This window comes from Colius striatus, chromosome 21 (genome assembly GCF_028858725.1).
Source record: "Colius striatus isolate bColStr4 chromosome 21, bColStr4.1.hap1, whole genome shotgun sequence".
Taxonomy (NCBI): domain Eukaryota; kingdom Metazoa; phylum Chordata; class Aves; order Coliiformes; family Coliidae; genus Colius; species Colius striatus.
Window position 1 is genome coordinate 7,492,830 of NC_084779.1, and position 18,659 is coordinate 7,511,488.

At 59.2% G+C, this 18,659-nt stretch overlaps 1 protein-coding gene across 4 annotated transcripts in view; it reads left to right on the forward strand.

Annotated features, from left to right (window-relative positions):
• The window catches only part of AGRN (agrin), a 111,736-nt gene that overhangs the window by 79,187 nt on the left and 13,890 nt on the right, over positions 1-18,659 (forward strand). For all 4 annotated transcript variants that reach the window (XM_062013030.1, XM_062013032.1, XM_062013031.1 and 1 more), the window contains 16 exons: positions 226-420; positions 1,452-1,652; positions 3,314-3,459; positions 3,671-3,776; positions 4,858-4,971; positions 7,078-7,242; positions 8,519-8,662; positions 9,019-9,143; positions 10,125-10,230; positions 10,397-10,768; positions 11,594-11,728; positions 13,040-13,167; positions 15,379-15,493; positions 15,621-15,740; positions 17,020-17,352; positions 18,221-18,413. In XM_062013030.1, the coding sequence (XP_061869014.1) occupies positions 226-420; positions 1,452-1,652; positions 3,314-3,459; positions 3,671-3,776; positions 4,858-4,971; positions 7,078-7,242; positions 8,519-8,662; positions 9,019-9,143; positions 10,125-10,230; positions 10,397-10,768; positions 11,594-11,728; positions 13,040-13,167; positions 15,379-15,493; positions 15,621-15,740; positions 17,020-17,352; positions 18,221-18,413 (2,698 nt within the window). The remainder of the gene's footprint in view (positions 1-225; positions 421-1,451; positions 1,653-3,313; positions 3,460-3,670; positions 3,777-4,857; positions 4,972-7,077; positions 7,243-8,518; positions 8,663-9,018; positions 9,144-10,124; positions 10,231-10,396; positions 10,769-11,593; positions 11,729-13,039; positions 13,168-15,378; positions 15,494-15,620; positions 15,741-17,019; positions 17,353-18,220; positions 18,414-18,659) is intronic.

The following is an 18,659-nucleotide window of genomic DNA, read 5'->3' on the forward strand; positions in this document are numbered from 1 at the left end:
GATGGATGAGCATTGGCTCCCTTCTCCCCTTCTCAGCCTTCTCTCTGAGCTCACAGCCCCCAGGGCTCACAGCCCTCCCCTCCCCTCCACCCAGCAGCCCCAGCAGGAGCGAGATCACAGAGGGTTTCATTTCCTTGCTCCTTCAGCACACATCTCTCCCTGCCTCACCCTTTCTGTGCTAACCCCCTGCTGTTGCTGTGTGTGTGTGTGTGTGTGTGTGCACAGAGCTCTGTGGCAGGTGCCAGTTCGGGGCCCTGTGTGAGGCTGAGACGGGCCGCTGCGTGTGTCCCACCGAGTGCGTCCCCTCGGCCCAGCCCGTGTGCGGCACCGACGGCAACACCTACGGCAGCGAGTGCGAGCTCCACGTCACGGCCTGCACCCAGCAGAGGAACATCCTAGTGGCTGCTCAAGGAGACTGCAGTGAGTGTGGCAAAGTCTTCTCTTCCCATCCTTCCTTTCAGAGGGTGCTCAGCCCCCTGGCTTCTGCCTGAGCTGGGTTGTTTGGAAGCCCAGGAGCTCCCCGGCCGTGGCTCAGGGGGTGGGGAAGGTGGCACAGATGTTCCTCCTGGTGCCTTTGCTGCTTGCTTTGAGGGTTTCCCTGCAGAGGAGCAGTTCTGGAGAGACAGGGCTTGCCCAGGGGGATGCAGCAGGGCTGCAGTTCTGGCTGGTCACTCACTCAGCCTGAGGCTTTTTCACCCTTCCAGCTTCACAGCGATTGGGCATCTCGAGTCTCAAGCAGCTTCCCCTTTCAGCCCCAGCTCCACATCATAGGTGCTGGCTTCCCTCTTGGTTACTTGTCTGAGGCAAGCAAAGAAATTGGGCTGATGGCCATTGAGCCAAGCAAAGAAATTAGGCTGCAAGCATGTTAATAGCTGCCTCCAGAACAGAAGGCATGGAGGCTCTGTTCCATCACACAGCTCATCTCAGCAGCTTTCCCTTCTCTCCATCCCCTGGGTGTAATTCCCCTTGGCTCATGTGTTCCCTCCCCACTCCCAGGGGCTGTCTGTGTTAATTTCTTAATGAATTAAAAGCCCAGCCTAGATTCTTCACTGGGGCAGATGCAGCTTCAGTGGAAGCAATGCCTCGAGACTCAGCAGAGCTGCCCAGCTGCAGCTGGTGCTCCAGGGAAGGGCTGTGCAGCGAGCTCAGCTGGGGAGGGGACAATGACTGAGCATTGTGCTCGGTCACAGATGTGCTCCAAGGGCGCAGTGAGCAGGAGGAGGCTGAAATCAGAGAGTAGATGGCATTTCTTCCTCATGTCCTGGGAAAAGCTGCTGGACACAACACCTGTGGGACTCAGAAGCTCTCAGGGCTGTGCCAAGCTTTAAACAAGCCACTTGGAGGAAGGAGAACTTCTCCACACCTCTGAGGGCATGGCATTGGTGATGGCCAGCTCTGGGGCAGTCGGCTATGAAGCTGTGACCGTGGTTCCCCCTGTGTTGCCCCCTCAGAGTCGTGTGGCAGCACGGTGTGTGCCTTCGGCAGCCGCTGCGTGGGCGGCCAGTGCGTGTGCCCGCGGTGCGAGCGCCAGCCCCCGGCCCCTGTCTGTGCCAGCGATGGCCTCACCTACCCCAGCCAGTGCCACATGCAGGTGGCCTCCTGCCAGCAGCAGAAGAGCATCGAGGTTGTGAGGATGGGCCCGTGTGAGGACGGTAGGTTGCTGCTGTTTCTCTGGCCGTGAGGGTGTGGGAAGGGTGAGGGAGGGCTGAGGGGAGGGGAAAGGGTGAGTGGGGGGTGAGTGAGTGGGGGCTGCCCCTCACTGCTCTGCTGTGCCCATGTGCACATGTTCATTGGCACTGGCACAGGCTGCCCAGGGAGGGTGTGGAGGCTCCTTCCTCGGCTTCAAGACCCGCCTGGACACGCTCCTGTGTGACCTGATCTAGGTGACCCTGCTTCTGCAGGGGGTTGCACTGGATGAGCTCTAAAGGTCCCCCACCATTCCCTGATTCCCTGATGCTAAGTGAGCCCTGCTGTGCCCTGTGACACCCCCAGCACACAGCTCCCTGTGCCCACACTCCTCCCCTCACCCTGCCCCACTGACCTCTGTCACCTCCCCTGCCACCCCCTTTTCTCCTTTGTCTTTCCAGCACTAAGAGAGATGATGCCACCTGATCAGCTGGGCAAGGAGTTTATCACTGCTTTAATTTCACACTCCAGTGGCCCTTGGCTGGGGAACTGGAGCTGTTCCTGGGGCAAGGAGCCTGGCTGATGCTCTGCTTCTCTCTGCCCTGGGGGGCTGCTTGGAGCCCTGGCCTGTGCCCACTCAGTGCCCAGTGCCAGGATGGGTTGTGGGGTTGGCTGTACCTTGCTTGGCCAGACTAAGAACTAAAGAACCTGTTGAGTTTTGCCACTGGGGTGGCTTAAGACTGACTGAATCCAAGCAGAGGAGGCACATAAACCTTGCAGCTCTGATGGGCTGACCCCATGAGCTGAGGTTCTCTGCCTCCCAGTCTGGCTGGGAAGGACTTCAGTGCCATGGCAGGGCTTAAGGAGAAGGGAAGACATAACATGGTGTTTGATCACAGCCCTCCTTGGGGAATGTCAGGTTGATGTCCCTCTGGGAAAAGATCTTAAATAATTCTCTGTGTAATGCCAAATCCCAGCCTTTGATCACTCAATAAAAAGGGCTGGGTTTTCCTTCCCCCCTTTCCCCTTTAAGAAGCCTTTGAAATCAGCAACATCTCTCTTGGTGCTGGAGCTGTGAGCAGGAAGGGCCAGGCTAGGGCCAGAGGTGGTGTGTTGTGGAGTATCTCTGCCTACCTGAGCTTCAAACTAAACCCCAAGCCCATCCCTCCCCTCTGCTCTGCTCATAGCAGCAGCAGTCTCCCCACTGCACTGTGTGTCTGGGAGGGCAGGAGAAGGGGAAGGAGCCTGAGGGAGGTGTGGGGTGAAGCTGTCACAAGTGGCAGCCCTTCCTCCTGTGTGTGGCTCTGAGCTGCCTCAGCTCATGCAGCCTGCAGGGTGCTGGTAGCTGCAGGATCCTTCCCTCAGCTCCTGCAGCCATGCTGCCCAGAGGAAAACCTCAGGCTAGCTGCTAAAGCATTCCTGTGCAGCTTTCATGGTGTAGGCTTTGCACAATCTCCTCACAGCACTGGGACAATCTCCTGTCTCCAAGGGTGAGGGATCTTCTCTGAGCTGCAGGCTTAATACATGCGTGCCCAGGATTTGCCTGTGCAGGAGAGGTTCACTCGCTGCAGAAGAGGTTTCCACTGGGGTTTGGGTGGGCTGTGGGCTGCTGCTTCTGTGTAGAGGCCTCAGCTCTGCCCTGGCTCTGTCCTTTCTCACCATGGTCCCTCTTTTCCCCCCTCCCCAGAGTGTGGCTCGGGGGGCTCTGGCTCCGGCGACGGCAGCGAGTGCGAGCAGGAGCGGTGCCGGCTCTACGGGGGCTGGTGGGATGAGGATGCTGAGGACGAGCCCTGTGTGTGTGACTTCACGTGCCTGGCAGTGCCACGCAGCCTGGTAAGCACAGCCCACAGCTCAGGGCTGCCTGCTGCACTCCTCAAGCCCTTCCCTTCCCTCCCACACCCCCACACACACACACACGCTCCTCTCTTCTCCTTGGTGGCCTTCCCTGCATGCTTCCTGGGCAGGAGAGGGCATCCCATGGATAGGGAACCTGCCTTCCTATGCCAGGGACTGCCCTGAGCAGCTTCCCTCCCTGTCCTGGCAGGTGTGTGGCTCTGATGGTGTCACCTACACCAACGAGTGTGAGCTGAAGAAGACACGGTGTGAAAAACGCCAGGATCTGTATGTCAGTAGCCAAGGAGCCTGTCGTGGTGAGTGCCCTGAGGGCAGCCAGCCCTGGGCTGACACAGCCTGCACTTGGGCCACACCAACCCCATGCACTGCTGCAGGCTGGGCCACAGGGGATGGAGAGATGCCCAGAGGGAAAGGATCTCAGGGGGTTCATCAACAGCAGGTGAATGTGAGGCAGCAGCGTGCCCAAGGGGGGAAGGAGGCCAAGGGCATCCTGGCTGGGATCAGCAGTGGGGTGGCAGCAGGAGCAGGGCAGGGATTGTCCCCTGTGCTGGGCTCTGGGGAGGCTGCAGCTCCAGGGCTGTGTCAGTGCTGGGCCCCTCACTCACTGCCACAGGGACACTGAGGGGCTGCAGCGTGGCCAGAGCCGGGCACAGAGCTGGGGAAGGGGCTGGAGCACAAGGGGCTGGGGAGGGGCTGAGGGAATGGGGGTGTTGAGCCTGGAGAAGAGGAGGCTGAGGGCAGCCAGCAGCACTCTCTGACACTCCCTGACAGGAGGCTGCAGGGAGCTGGGGGTCAGGCTCTGCTCCCCAGCAGTGAATGACAGGACAAGAGGCAATGGGCTGCAGCTGCCCCAGGGGAGGGTGAGGTTGGAGCTGAGGCAGAACTGTTTCCCTGAGAGGGGTGTGAGCCCCTGTGCCAGGCTGCCCAGGGAGCTGGGGGAGTGCCCAGCCCTGGAGGGATCCCAAAGCCATGGAGGTGCTGAGGGCTGTGGGTCAGTGCTGGGCTGGGCAGGGTGAGGGCACTGGCTGGGCTCCAGGAGCTTCAGGGGCTTTCCCAACCCAAACAATTCTCTGATCCTGACCTGTGTGCATGGTCCCCAGCCTGCTGCCCTTTCTCTGGGGCTAAGCAAGGAAGTGCTCACTCAGGACACAGCAGTGCCTGTGTTGGTTTGCACATCCCTCCTGCATCATTCCTGTTTCATGCCCTGTGCTTTTCCCCTGGCCAAGGGAAGGACTTCACCTCCTCACCTCTTCCCCAGCATCTCTGCAAGGACCATGTGGCTTTGCAGGAATGCAGTTTGAGCCACACATTGGTAGTTGTGCCCTGCAGCAGCCCACGTGCCAAAGCCAACCTGTGCCTCTCTGCCTTCCTCTGCAGCCCTTGCCACAACCCCACCACCTCTCCTGGTTGTGCACTGCAGCCAGACCATCTATGGATGCTGCCCAGACAACGTGACCTTGGCACTTGGAGTGGGAGCAGCTGGATGCCCAAGTGAGTGAATATTGTCTTCCTGCCTGGGGAGGGACGTGAAGGACCTTGAAGGATGTCTGGAAGGCAGAAGAGGTCAGGTGGAGATAGGGAAACAAAGGAAGATGAACTCTCCCCATTCCTTAGCTAACTAACTGGGCTTCCAGGCTCAAAAAGCCTCTCTTTATCCCAGCTCCTGGCTCTCTGTGCACACAGGGAAATGTGCATCCATCCCTCACCTTCTCTATCTACTAGTGATGCTCTTGTGCTTTCAAATGCCCTGGGTCAGCCTCCAGGTTAAATCTCTCTGAAATGCAGGAAGACAGGCAGGTGGATCAGAACTTGCCTGGTGCTGAGTCTGTTTGGGATGCCCCAGAAGGTGCCCTCAGGGACCCTCAACCCATTGCTGGAGGGTCAGGACTTTTCACCAGCCTGAGTGCCAAAAGCATCTCATTTATCCTTGAGCTGCAGGCTGAGGAGCAGCAGAGCTCTCAGGCTCAGGAGCTGAAGAGCAGCAGATCTCTCAGGCTCAGGAGCAGCAGAGCTCTCAGGCTCAGGAGCAGCAGAGCTCTCAGGCTCAGGGGCTGTGGAGCAGCAGAGCTCTCAGGCTCAGGGGCTGTGGAGCAGCAGAGCTCTCAGGCTCAGGAGCAGCAGAGCTCTCAGGCTCAGGAGCAGCAGAGCTCTCAGGCTCAGGAGCTGAAGAGCAGCAGATCTCTCAGGCTCAGGAGCAGCAGAGCTCTCAGGCTCAGGAGCAGCAGAGCTCTCAGGCTCAGGGGCTGTGGAGCAGCAGAGCTCTCAGGCTCAGGAGCAGCAGAGCTCTCAGGCTCAGGGGCTGTGGAGCAGCAGAGCTCTCATGCTCACCTAGGGACCCTCTGCAGACCACCCTGGGACCAGTGCCTAGTGGGTGTCTGCACTGTGCAGGAAGCTGAGCTGGCACCTGCTTCATTAATATTAATTAAAGCATTATTGGAGCCAGCACTTTAGCAGAAGGGCTGGTTTGAGAGGCATTAGCAACCAACAGCTGAGGCTGTGACTGCCTGTTAGGAAAACACATTCCCCCGTGCAGAGAGGCCTGGGGCTGTGCTCAGGCCTGGCTGAAGCCTGGCTGATGGGGATGTAGTGCTGGGTAATGGGCCATATGATTTAAAAAGCAGCAGAAGCAGCCAGAGAATGCCCAGAGGTCTCCTGGCAGGGGCTGTGGGCTGGGCTGCAGCCTGGTTCCTCTGTCTGTCTGATGGAGGTCCTGTCCCGTGCCCTGCAGCCCACAGACACAGCTTCCCAACGGACTGGGGTTCAGTATCCCACCAGTTTCTGTCCTGCCTGTGTCCCTGTTGTTGGCAACAAGCACACATCAGGAGGTAATCACCACTTAACCAGGAGCTTGAAGCCCCTAGGGTAGATCTACCCATTGCTGCCTGGTCTGGACATGCTGTTTCCCTGCCTCTGGCAACCTGGAGGTGTGCTCGTGTCCCCTTCTTGCTGCTACCACCAGCTCCCTTTCTCTCCAGCTTTGCCCCATGTGCCCCCTCTACTGCTCCCCATGGATGGAGAGGGCGTCTCTCTGTCTATCTTTGGATCATTTCCCTCCATCAAGTCCCTCATTAATGAATTAATAATAAACTCCTAATAGCTTCCTTCCCCTTTGATGTTAATGAGAGAGGAGCTTTTGATGACAGCAAAGCAGGTTAATCCCTGAAGGTTTAGTTCCCCATGTAGCCAGGGCAGAGGAGAAGAGTGGAGAGCAGCTGGAGAAACCTCCTGCAGCCTGAGTTCACAGAGTGCTGGGGCTGGAAGGGCCCTGCAGAGCTGCTCCAGCCCCTGCTCCAGCAGCTTCCCCTGGCTCAGGGGCACAGGAACGTGTCCTGGGGGGTTGGAAACCTCCTGAGGAGCCTCCACACCCTCCCTGGGCAGCCTGGGCCAGGGCTCCCTCACCTCAGCACCAAAGGACTTGCTCCTCATGTTCCAGAGGCACTGCCTGTGCCTGTTACCCCTTGTCCTGCCACTGGCCACTGCTCCCATCCCTGCCCTGGCTGTGCAGCTCATCCCTGCACCTCACTGCAGCCCCCAGCATCCCCCCTTCCCCTCCCCCAGGACTCAACCACACTCTCTCTTTTCTCTTTTGGCTCCCAGGCACCTGCCAGTGCAACCCTTATGGCTCTTATGGAGGAGCCTGTGACCCAGGGACAGGCCAGTGCTCCTGCAAGCCGGGTGTGGGGGGACTCAAGTGTGACCGCTGCGAGCCCGGCTTCTGGAACTTCCGCGGCATCGTCACCGACAGCCGCAGCGGCTGCACCCGTGAGTGCCCCAGCCCAGCCCAGCCCAGCCCAGCCCAGCTCAGCCCAGCCCAGCTCAGCCCAGCCCAGCCCAGCTCAGCTCAGCCCAGCTCAGCTCAGCCCAGCGCAGCTGATCCAGCTCAGCCCAGCCCAGCCCAGCCCAGCCCAGCCCAGCCCAGCCCAGCCCAGCTCAGCCCAGCTCAGCCCAGCCCAGCTCAGCCCAGCTCAGCCCAGCTCAGCTCAGCCCAGCCCAGCCCAGCCCAGCCCAGCCCAGCTGAGCCAGCCCAGCCCAGCCCAGCCAGCTCTGCATCTCCCCTGGCCGGCTCCAGGAGGGACAGCAGGGGATGGAGCGTTGTGTGGCTGCTGCTGCTGCTCCCCCCTGTGCTGCAGCTTGGCTGGGAGATGGTGTCTCCTACCCAGGGCAGGGTCTGTCCCACTGTGCTGGGCTCTAGGGAGGCTGCAGCTCGAGGGTTGTGGTCAGTGTTGGCCCCTCACTCACTGCCACAGGGACACTGAGGGGCTGCAGCGTGGCCAGAGCCGGGCACAGAGCTGGGGAAGGGGCTGGAGCACAAGGGGCTGGGGAGGGGCTGAGGGAATGGGGGTGTTGAGGCTGGAGAAGAGGAGGCTGAGGGCAGCCAGCAGCACTTTCTGACACTCCCTGACAGGAGGCTGCAGGGAGCTGGGGGTTAGTCTCAGCTCCCCAGGAATGAATGATAACAGGACCAGAGGAAAGGGGCTGGAGCTGCCCCAGGGGAGGTTGAGGCTGGAGCTGAGGCTGAACTGTTTCCCTGAGAGGGGTGTGAGCCCCTGTGCCAGGCTGCCCAGGGAGCTGGGGCAGTGCCCAGCCCTGGAGGGATCCCAAAGCCCTGGAGCTGAGGTGCTGAGGCTGTGGGTCAGTGCTGGGCTGGGCAGGGGGAGGGGAGGGCTGGGACTCCCTGATCCTAAAGGGCTTTCCCAACCCAATTGTTCCTCTGAATGAGCTCTGATGTCCCTGCATGTCCCTCAGGCTGGGCAGACACCAACAGCCCATCTTTTCCCATCCTTCTCCTTTATCCTGTACCAGAGAGACAGAAGCTCTCCTGGGATGGGTGAAAGTGCAGATGGCAGGGCAGGTCTGGGGGGTGGATGTGGGATCAGAAGCCACAGCACCATGGCAGAGGGTGATGGGTTCTTGCAGCTGGTGTGGGGTCAAGTAAGTAGCAAATTCCCTTCTTTCTCCTCTCTTACATTGCTGGGGGACCTGAGTGAATCTGCTCCACACCAGCAAACCAGTGTCTTCTTCTTCCCCTCTTGCCCAGCCTGTAACTGTGACCCAGTGGGCTCAGTGCGTGATGACTGTGAGCAGATGACTGGCCTGTGCTCCTGCAAGACTGGTATCACTGGCATGAAGTGCAACCAGTGCCCCAATGGCAGCAAGCTGGGCATGACTGGCTGTGAGAAAGGTGAGGGAGCCACGTGCAAGAGGAGCTGTGTTGGGGCACTGAGAAGTGGGTGCTTGGGTACTACTGGGGGGGGCAACACATGGACCTGTGGAGGGAAAGCATCTCTCCCAGCTCACATGCTTGTGCATGGGGGAGAGAAGCCCCTGGCTCTTGTTGCTGCTGCCTGTGCAATCCCACTCCCCAGGGCCTCTTCCTCTCTTGTCTGCCCTGTCCATTGGGCTGAGCTGCTCTGTGAGTCCCTGGGAGAGCCAAGCCCCACTGAGAGGGCACAGGGGGGCTTGGCTTCAGCCCAGCCTGTGTTCTGCTTGCTGTGTGCTTTGTTGCTCATCTCTTCCCCCCTTCTCTCCCTACCCCAGACCCATCAGCCCCGAAATCCTGTGAGGAAATGAGCTGTGAGTTCGGGGCCTCGTGTGTGGAAGTCAACGGCTTTGCCCACTGTGAGTGCCCGTCCCCGCTCTGCTCCGAGGCCAACACGACCAAGGTTTGTGGGACAGGCAGCCAGGGGGCACTGAGGGACATGTAGGGGCACTGAGGGATGTTGTAGGGGCACTGAGGGACATGCAGGGGCACTGAGGGATGTTGTAGGGGCACTGAGGGATGTTGTAGGGGCACTGAGGGACATGCAGGGGCACTGAGGGATGGTGTAGGGGCACTGAGGGATGTTGTAGGGGCACTGAGGGGCATGTAGGGGCACTGAGGGACATGTAGAGGCACTGAGGGACATGTAGAGGCACTGAGGGATGTTGTAGGGGCACTGAGGGGCATGTAGGGGCACTGAGGGACATGCAGGGGCACTGAGGGACGTGCAGGGACACTGAGGGGCATGCAGGGGCACTGAGGGACATGCAGGGGCACTGAGGGGCATGCAGGGGCACTGAGGGACGTGCAGGGGCACTGAGGGGCATGCAGGGGCACTGAGGGACGTGCAGGGGCACTGAGGGACGTGCAGGGACACTGAGGGGCATGCAGGGGCACTGAGGGACATGCAGGGGCACTGAGGGGCATGCAGGGGCACTGAGGGGCATGCAGGGGCACTGAGGGACATGCAGGGGCACTGAGGGACGTGCAGGGACACTGAGGGACATGTAGGGGCACTGAGGGGCATGTAGGGGCACAGAGGGACGTGCAGGGGCACTGAGGGACAACGAGGGGCATTGAAGGATGATGTAGGGGCACTGAGGGATGTTGTAGCTGCCTCAGGCAGGCAGCAAGGGGCTCTGATGTCTCTTTTCCCTCCTCACACAAGCAGGTGGGTGAGTTCAGTCAGTGCCAGGGGAAGGGTGGGATGAGCTGTAGGTGTTTCCCAGCAGAGCTGGATGCTCTATGCCCCATGAGGCAGCCTCAGGTCTGTGTGTGCCTCAGAGACACCCCTGCAAAGCCAAACCCTTAGACACCAGTTTGTTTTGCCCAGGGTTTGGAGGAGGACAGAGGTGCAGCTCACTTTCCCCCTCTTACCTCCCAGGTGTGTGGCTCTGATGGTGTCACTTACGGGGACCAGTGCCAGCTGCAGACCATCGCCTGCCGTCAGGGACAGGCCATCACAGTCAAGCACGTGGGGCAGTGCCATGGTGAGTGCCCACTGCTCCCAGGCCTGGGGGCTGTGCCAGCTCTCTGGCCTGACATTGCACCTGGCTCTGGCTGCTTTCCTCTGCAGGTACCTGAGGGTTTGCAATGTGCTCCCCAGGGTCACAGCCAGCCCTTCCTCACCCTCCCTTGTCTTACTGCTCTTTTCAGAGTCCATCACTCACAGCAGCCACATCTCAGCACCCACACCTCTGCCCACGCTGCCTTTGGACAAGTTGCTCCTTCCTCCACCTCTGCAGCTCACCACCCAGGCTCCAGAACCCACCAGCACCCTGGTAGTGGGAGGCAGGACCACTGACAGAGAGCACCCTACCACAAGGCGTGTCACCACTGCCAGACCAGCCACTACCCCCTGGCTCACCCACGGGCTGCCAAAGGCCACCATCCGCCCTCTCTCCACTGTGCCAGTGGCCCTGGCCACCACCCAGCCTGCCTATGGTGAGTCAGGCAGTGCAGAGGGCAGTGGAGACCAAGAGATGGGCATCAGTGGAGACCAGGAATCCAGTGGGGCAGGCTCTGCTGGTGAGTGTGAGCTCCTGAGGCTTGACAGGGTGGTTGTGGGCTAAATTATACCCTGTCTGGCATGGCAAAGTCCCAGAAGCCGAGTGATGGGGTGGGAAGGGCCCTGCAGAGCTGCTGCAGCCCCAGCCCCTGCTAAAGGAGGTTCCCCTGGCTCAGGGGCACAGGAGTGTGACTTTCTCCTCCTGCTCCAGGGGCACTGCCTTTGCTCCAGCCTGTGCCCCTTGTCCTGTCACTGCCCACCACAGAGCAAACACTGGCCCCATCCTCTGGCCACCCACCCTTTAGGGATTGCTGAGCATTGCTGAGGTGCCCCTGAGCTCAGGCTTCTCCTCTCCAGGCTGAACAGCCCCAGGTCCTGCAGCCTTTCCTCCTCACACACATGCTCCAGCCCCTCAGCACCTTGGTGGCCCTGCACTGGCCTCTCTGCAGCAGTTCCCTGTCTCTCTGCAGCTGGATGCAGGGCTCCAGATGAGGCATCAGCAGGGCAGAGCAGAGGGGCAGCACAACCTCCCTGGCCCTGCTGCCCACACTCTCCTTGCTGCCCCCAGGCTGCCACTGGCCCCTTGCCCACGAGGGCACGTTGCTGCTCATGTTGAGTTTGTTCTCCCCCAGCACTGCCAGGTCTCTCTCCTGGAGCTGCTCTCCAGCAGGTCACCCCCAGCCTGTGCTGCTGCTGGGCTTGTTCCTGCCCAGTGCAGGACTCTGCCCTTGCCCCTGGGGACCCTCAGGAGGTTACTGAAATGAAGCTGTGTCTCAGCCTCGTTCCCTGGTGCAGAGATGAGATCTTACCTGCTGCTGGTGAATGCTCCTCTTCATGCCCTGCAGGAGGAGAGGAGGTGGAGGAGAGCCAGGTGACATCCACACCAGCCATCGAGAGGGCAACGTGTTACAACAGCCCTCTGGGCTGCTGCTCTGATGGCAAGACTGCTGCTGCTGATGCTGAGGGCACCAACTGCCCAGGTGAGTTTGTCCTCTGGGCTTTCTTCTGGTGCTGAGGAGTCAGACTGAGCTCCTGCAGAGTGCAGGAGAGGGAGAGATGCCACTGAGCTGCACGGTTGCTATGCCCAGCCTGGGGCTGGCATGTCCCTGAGGGGCCATTGCTGGGGTCCTGCTGAGCCCTGGTAGCTGGCAGATGTGCCAGCCTGTCCCCTCCAGCAGCCAGCCCCGTGCTGCTCTTCACACAGACCTCTCTGCACTTCACTTAGGTGACCCACTTTCTTCCTCCCCTGCTGCAGCCTTAACTTAGCCCAGGCTGCTGCAGGGCTGTGACTGGCACTGGGGGATTCCCCTGTTGTCCATGTTGATGGCTGTAAAGGGAGGGAGTTTCTCTGCTCACCAGGAGCAGGTTGGTACCAGGGCAGGCAGGGAGAGCAGCTGGAGCCCCCATGTCCCTGCTCTGGGCTCGCTGGGAAGTCTGAGCCTCTTGGCTGACGCTGTTCCTGGGGCTGTGTGATGCTCTTGTGACTAAGGTGGGATCTCTCCTGCCTGCTTACAGTCTCTTTCACACTGTCCATGTGTCCACCAAGCCAGCTGTGCTCAGGCAGAGCACTGGTTGCCCTGTACAACCCTCTTCCTTACCCTAAGAATAGTCTCTCTGGGGCCACCTCTCACACCTTTGCTCACTGAGGGCCTTCTTAACCATCCCTGACCCTTGGGCTTTCCAGCAGGACACCCCCTTTCCCCCTGGATGTTGTCTTCATGAGAGGAGACACCTCTGGGAGCCTCTGGGATGGTTCCCCCAGCAGGGCAGCTGCCTGGAGCTGCCTCTGCCCTCGCCCTGGCAGGGAAGCACACTCCTGCTGTGCTTTGGCTTTGCAAAGCTGCCCACAGCCCTTTAGCTGGCAGGACCTCTATTTCCCTCTCCCAGCACAGGTTTTCTCTTTGTCCAGAGCCCAGGTTTTGCCCTCCTCTGCCCCCTGTTTGCATGCCACGTGTGGGCCTGGCCTGTTGACTCTGTGCTGCTCTGGCTAACGTGTGTCTCTCGTTACTCAGCCGGTGCAGGGGCTGCTCTCGGGGCTGGAGCTCGCAGGACACCGTCTGGTAAAAGCTGCCAATCACCAGCCTGGTCTTTGCCATCTGCCTCCTCTGATACTAATCCTCCATGGCTTCCCAGACCCATCCAGACTAACCCCAGCACTGGCACTGCCCCACACACTGCCATCACCCTTTCCCCCTCCCAGGGACTCTCCTCAGGGCTGTCAGCCACGCTCCTGGCTCCTACCCAGCAGCCAACTCAAGGCCTTTGTCTTGTTCCTTCCTCCCTCCCCATAGCTACCAAAGTCTTCCAAGGAGTCCTCATCTTGGAGGAGGTGGAAGGGCAGGAGCTGTTCTACACACCTGAGATGGCTGACCCCAAGTCAGAGCTCTTTGGGGAGACAGCCAGGAGCATCGAGAGTGCGGTGAGTGCTTTGCACTTGATCTGGGAGCTGGCTAAAGGGCTTTCCTGGCCTCAGCACGTGGCAGGACCCTACCCACCTCTGCCTGCACCCTAAATACCCCCTTCTAGAAACACAACCTCAAGCAAGCAGGTGTTCAGCTGGGGAGGAAACTGTGTGGTCTGCTCAAGGAGCCAGCCCAGGGGATGCTCGTGGCTGCGTGGCCTCTGAGGTACCACTGGGCTGCCAAAGGAAGGCTGACAGGACTAAAGGAGGGCAGCCAGAGAAAAGCCACCAAGGCAGGGTTGCCTGCCTGCTGCACTCCCTTCCAGCCACCCCACCAAAGCAGGGAGTGAGGGCTGGCAGCTGGCTGGCCACTGCTGCCCAGTGCATGTGGCAGTGCCCCGTGGCAGCACGAGCTGTCTGCAGAAGGTGTTGGGTGCCTTGGAGGGACATTGCTCCATGGTGGAGGTTTGAGGCTTCTGGTTTGGTTCTGTTGTTCTGGTTTTAACCTACAAAAGTTGGGAGTGAATGTGGCTTATGGCCAGGGCCAGCACTTTGGTGGGATGGGCACTTGAAGGGTGTGAGGAGGTGATGCACCAGTTCTGCCTGAGAGGTGCCCACTGTGAATTTCTCCAGTCTCCTTTTAATCTACACGTGGCAGCAGCCTCCAGCACATGCTGGGGCAGTGATTTCCATCCTTTGTTATGTGCTGGGTTGAAAAATCACCCTTTTTCAGCTTGTGGAGCTGTTTAGACAAGAGCTTCTTGTGGAATCTCCTCCTTGGGAGGTTCCCAACCCCACCTGGCCACGTTCCTGTGCCCCCTGAGCCAGGGGAAGCTGCTGGAGCAGGGGCTGGGGCTGGAGCAGCTCTGCAGGGCCCTTCCAGCCCCCACCACTCTGGGATTTCCCAAAGTGCAAAGCCCTTAGACCAAAACCATGTCCAAAGCTCCTTTGTCCCTCCAGTTGAGCCACACAACTTGGGAAGCTGCTGGTGTAAATGCAGTCTCCCACCTTTAAGGACCCTCCCTGCACTGCCAGCTCCCAGAGGAGGTGGGTTTTGGGTGGCTGTGTGTGCTTATGGGCATGCCAAGGAAGCACTGAGTGGGGGTAACCACGTTGTACTGTGGCTTGCAGCGTGGTACATCAGATACAAAGCATCCCAGCAAGGAGATTAACACACTCAGAGCTGCTTCCAAGCTGTACTTAGAAGCTGGCAAGCCCTCAGTACAGCCATATAAGCAGATGTGTGCCTGGCATATGGACCATATGGTTCCTGCAGCTCTGGATCACAATAGGAATGTGTGTGTTGTCCCAATACAACAGTGGCTTGCACCCAAGGATGCAAACACACACACACACACACTCCAAAGCTTCATTCCCTGCTCCATCCATTTGCCTCCCCAAAAAGGCTTTGAAGGGGCTTTGCTGGTGTGTTTGCCCAGGCTGGGGGTGTCACAGGCCCTGTCTCAGAGAGCATTTGTGGCTGAGCTGAGGGTTCCTGCCACAGCCCCATGGTGCTGAGCCCTCTGGCCCCTGTGCAGCTGCAGATGCCCATGGATGGATGGGCTCTTTACCCCTTTTGTGCCCAAGTTTTCAGGGGATCTATACCATAGGGCCATCAGGCAATTAATTACCTTCTCCTGTCGTTGTTTTGAAGCCAACAGCTGTGAAAGCTGCAGGTCCAGCACTGGGCAGACAGCTAACAGGGGTGTTAAAGCCCAGCCTTGGACTGTCACTGTCTCCTGCATGTGAGAACAGACAAACCCTGCAACATCTGAAGAGTTTGAAAAGGCAGGCAGGTGCTTAAAGATGCAGAATGGTGCCTTCTGGGGTTTTGCAAGGTGCCTAAGCAGGTTTGCACAGCTTTAGGAGAGATGAGTGAGACTCAGATGCCACACGGTAGATGAATCCTGTCTGAACTGCAAGGTGTCCCTGGTTTGGCTCTGATCCAGTCTTCCTCAGGAGTGTGATGGGGATCCTCACTTGCTTTCTGGACCCTGTCCTTCCCTTTGACTGTAGGGACCATGTGAAACGTCCACCCTAGAGAACAACCCAGGGCTCTGCAGGCATCGAGCGGGATGCTCTTGCACAGCTTTGGATGCAAACCCTCTGTGGGCTGAAAGGAGAGAGACTCCCTGAGAACCAAGATCTTTGCCTGAAAGGATCTATATCCTCAGATCTCCCAGCTAATCAGTCTGTTTCTCTTTGCTCCTCCACCCTGTGACCACGCAGCTGGACGAGCTGTTCCGCAGCTCGGATGTCAGGAGGGATTTCAGGAGCATCCGAGTGCGGGACCTGGGGCAGAGCAGCGCTGTGCGAGTCATCGTGGAGTCCCACTTCGATCCAGGTAAGAGCTGCAAGGCTGGAAGGGTTTTCCTAGGGAAAGGAATGATTCTGGTGCTGAGGGAGAAACTCCTAGGTGAGCCTGTATCTTCACTCCTGCCTCTCTCCTTTCTCCTCCTGGCTACCGCCAGCCACGTCCTACACGGCAGCTGATGTCCAAGGGGCCCTGCTGAAGCAGATCAAAGCTTCCAAGAAAAAGACCATCCTGGTGAAGAAACCCCAGCAGGAGCATGTCAAATTCATGGACTTTGGTGAGCTTCCTCGCTCCGTGGTCAATGCCCTTCTCTTGCTTTAGGCTTTCAAAGGGTCTTTCATCTCTAGCAGGAACTCAGCAAGTGCTTCCCCAGAGCGTTCTCCAGAGCTCAGAGGTTAGTCCATGTGCCCAGACTTGTTCCCAACTCAGGAAGGCCATGAAGGGGGTCAAACTGCTCCTTTCTTCCACAGTAACCTGGTGAGCAGCTGTGCAGCACTGCCCACAGTCCTGGGGAGCCAGAGCCCTTCTGGGTGGTAGCCAGCCTAGCCCACATGATCTCCTGGGGAGCCAGAGCCCTTCTGGGTGGTAGCCAGCCATGATCTCATGCTGATAAACCTGAAAACACTGAGTTTTCCAAGAAAGAAAAGCACATGGCCATACCTTCACTGGGCACTCAGCTCTACCTGAGCATCTAGATTGACCTGCTTCTGCAGGGGGGCTGGACTGGATGAGCTCTAAAGGTGTCTTCCAATCCCTACCATTGTGTGATTCTATGATCTCTACTCCTCTGCCAGGGTGGGAGGATGGGCAGCACTGTGGTGAGGTGAGGCCCTGGTCAGAGCCATGCCCTGTGCAGAGCCATGCCCTGTGCAGAGCCATGCCCTGTGCATATACTATGCCCTGTGCAGAGCCATACCCTGTGCAGAGCCATACCCTGTGCAGAGACATACCCTGTGCATATACTATGCCCTATGCAGAGCCATGCCCTGTGCAGAGACATACCCTGTGCATATACTATGCCCTATGCAGAGCCATACCCTGTGCAGAGACATACCCTGTACATATACTATGCCCTATGCAGAGCCATACCCTGTGCATATACTATGCCCTATGCAGAGCCATACCCTGTGCAGAGACATACCCTGTGCATATACTATGCCCTGTGCAGAGCCATGCCCTGTGCAGAGCCATACCCTGTGCATATACTATGCCCTATGCAGAGCCATGCCCTGTGCAGATACATACCCTGTGCATATACTATGCCCTGTGCAGAGCCATACCCTGTGCAGACACATGCCCTGTGCAGACACATGCCCTGTGCAGAGCCATGTCCTGTGCAGACACATACCCTGTGCTGCTGGACTCACAAGCCAGGCCAGGCAGTGGTAGCCCTGGAGCCTGGAGAGCAGAGGGGAGAGCTCTGGGGCACGTGGCAGCCCAGGAGAGGGTCTGTCCAATGCTTTTTCTGCTGCCATCTCTCCCACAAAAGCCTGAGCAGCTTTCCAGAGAGGGGCTTGCAATGCACCAGCCTCCACCTGCACATTTCTGCCTCTCAGACTGGATCCCCAGGCTCTTCACCACCACGGTGACCACAACCACAGCCACCACCATGGCAGCCTCCAGCACGCGCCGCTACGGCACGGCCAGCCCCGCCAGCACCGGGCACCCACGGCTCCTGGGCAGCAGCACCAAGCCTCTGGGAGCTCTGGGCACCAGGAGACCAACCCCCAGCTCCAGCCTCTCTGCCAGCACTTGGAGGAAGCCCACGAGGAGACCCCCACGGCCCTGTGACTCCCAGCCCTGTCTGCACGGCGGCACCTGCGAGGACGACGGGAGGGACTTCACGTGCAGCTGCCCCGCGGGCAAGGGCGGCGTGGTCTGTGAGAAATGTGAGTGCCCCTGCAGGGCTGCCTCTGCCCAGCACACTGGCAGCACAGGGGCACAGGCAGCTGGGGCTCTGCTCCCCAGTAGTGAAGGACAGGGTGAAAGGAAAGGGGCTGCAGCTGCCCCAGGGGAGGTTGAGGCTGGAGCTGAGGCAGAACTGTTTCCCTGAGAGGGGTGTGAGCCCCTGTGCCAGGCTGCCCAGGGAGCTGGGGCAGTGCCCAGCCCTGGAGGGATCCCACAGCCGTGGAGCTGAGGTGCTGAGGGCCAGGGCTTAGTGCTGGGCTGGGCAGTATTGGACTCCATGACCTTAAAAGCCTTTTCTAAACCAAATGACTGTATGAAGTTCCTGTGCAGTGGCCAGAATGGGACAGATCTGTGCTTCAGCTGTTGGTTGCTGCACAGTGGCATGGGGTTGTACTCAGTGAGCTGTTGCTAAAACTCCCTGACTGCTCCCTGGCTCTGTGCTGGGCCCTGGGGAGGCTGCAGCTCCAGGGCTGTGCTCAGTGCTGAGCCCCTCACTCACTGCCACAGGGACACTGAGGGGCTGCAGAAGAGGAGGCTGAAGAAATGGCTTCAAATGCTGCTCCAGGGGAGGTTGATTGGAGCTGAGGCTGAACTGTTTCCCTGAGAGGGGTGTCAGCCCCTGTGCCAGGCTGCCCAGGGAGCTGGGGGAGTGCCCAGCCCTGGAGGGATCCCAAAGCTGAGGTGCTGAGGTGCTGAGGGCTGTGGGTCAGGGCTGGGCAGGGTGAGGGCACTGGGTGCGCTCCAGGAGCTTCAGGGACCTTTTCCAAGCCAAACAACTCTATATCAGATCTTTGTCATCCTCTACTCCATGCCCTTCTCCTTTCTCTGCCTCTCCCCTGGCTCTTGCAGCCATCAGGTACTTCATCCCCAGCTTTGGTGGCAAGTCCTACCTGGCGCTGAAGATGCTGAGGGCGTACCACACGGTGCGCATCGCCATGGAGTTCCGCGCCCTGGAGCCCAGCGGGCTGCTGCTCTACAACGGCCAGAGCCGTGGCAAAGACTTCATCTCCCTGGCACTGGTTGGTGGCTTTGTGGAGCTCAGGTGGGTGCCTTTCCCTCAGCCCTGCAGGCTGTGGTGGGAGGGATGTTGCTGGGGTGATCCTTGAGCTTTAAACATCAAGTGAGCGAGAGGAGAGGGAGGGATTTCTGCCCCGGTGTCACAGGAGCGTTGAGGGGATTCATTCATTCCTGTTGAGGGGATTCATTCATTCCTGTTGAGGGGCTTCATTCCCTGGGATTCAATCCCTGAGGGGCTTCATTCCCTCCTCAGCCAAGTTAATTTGACTGC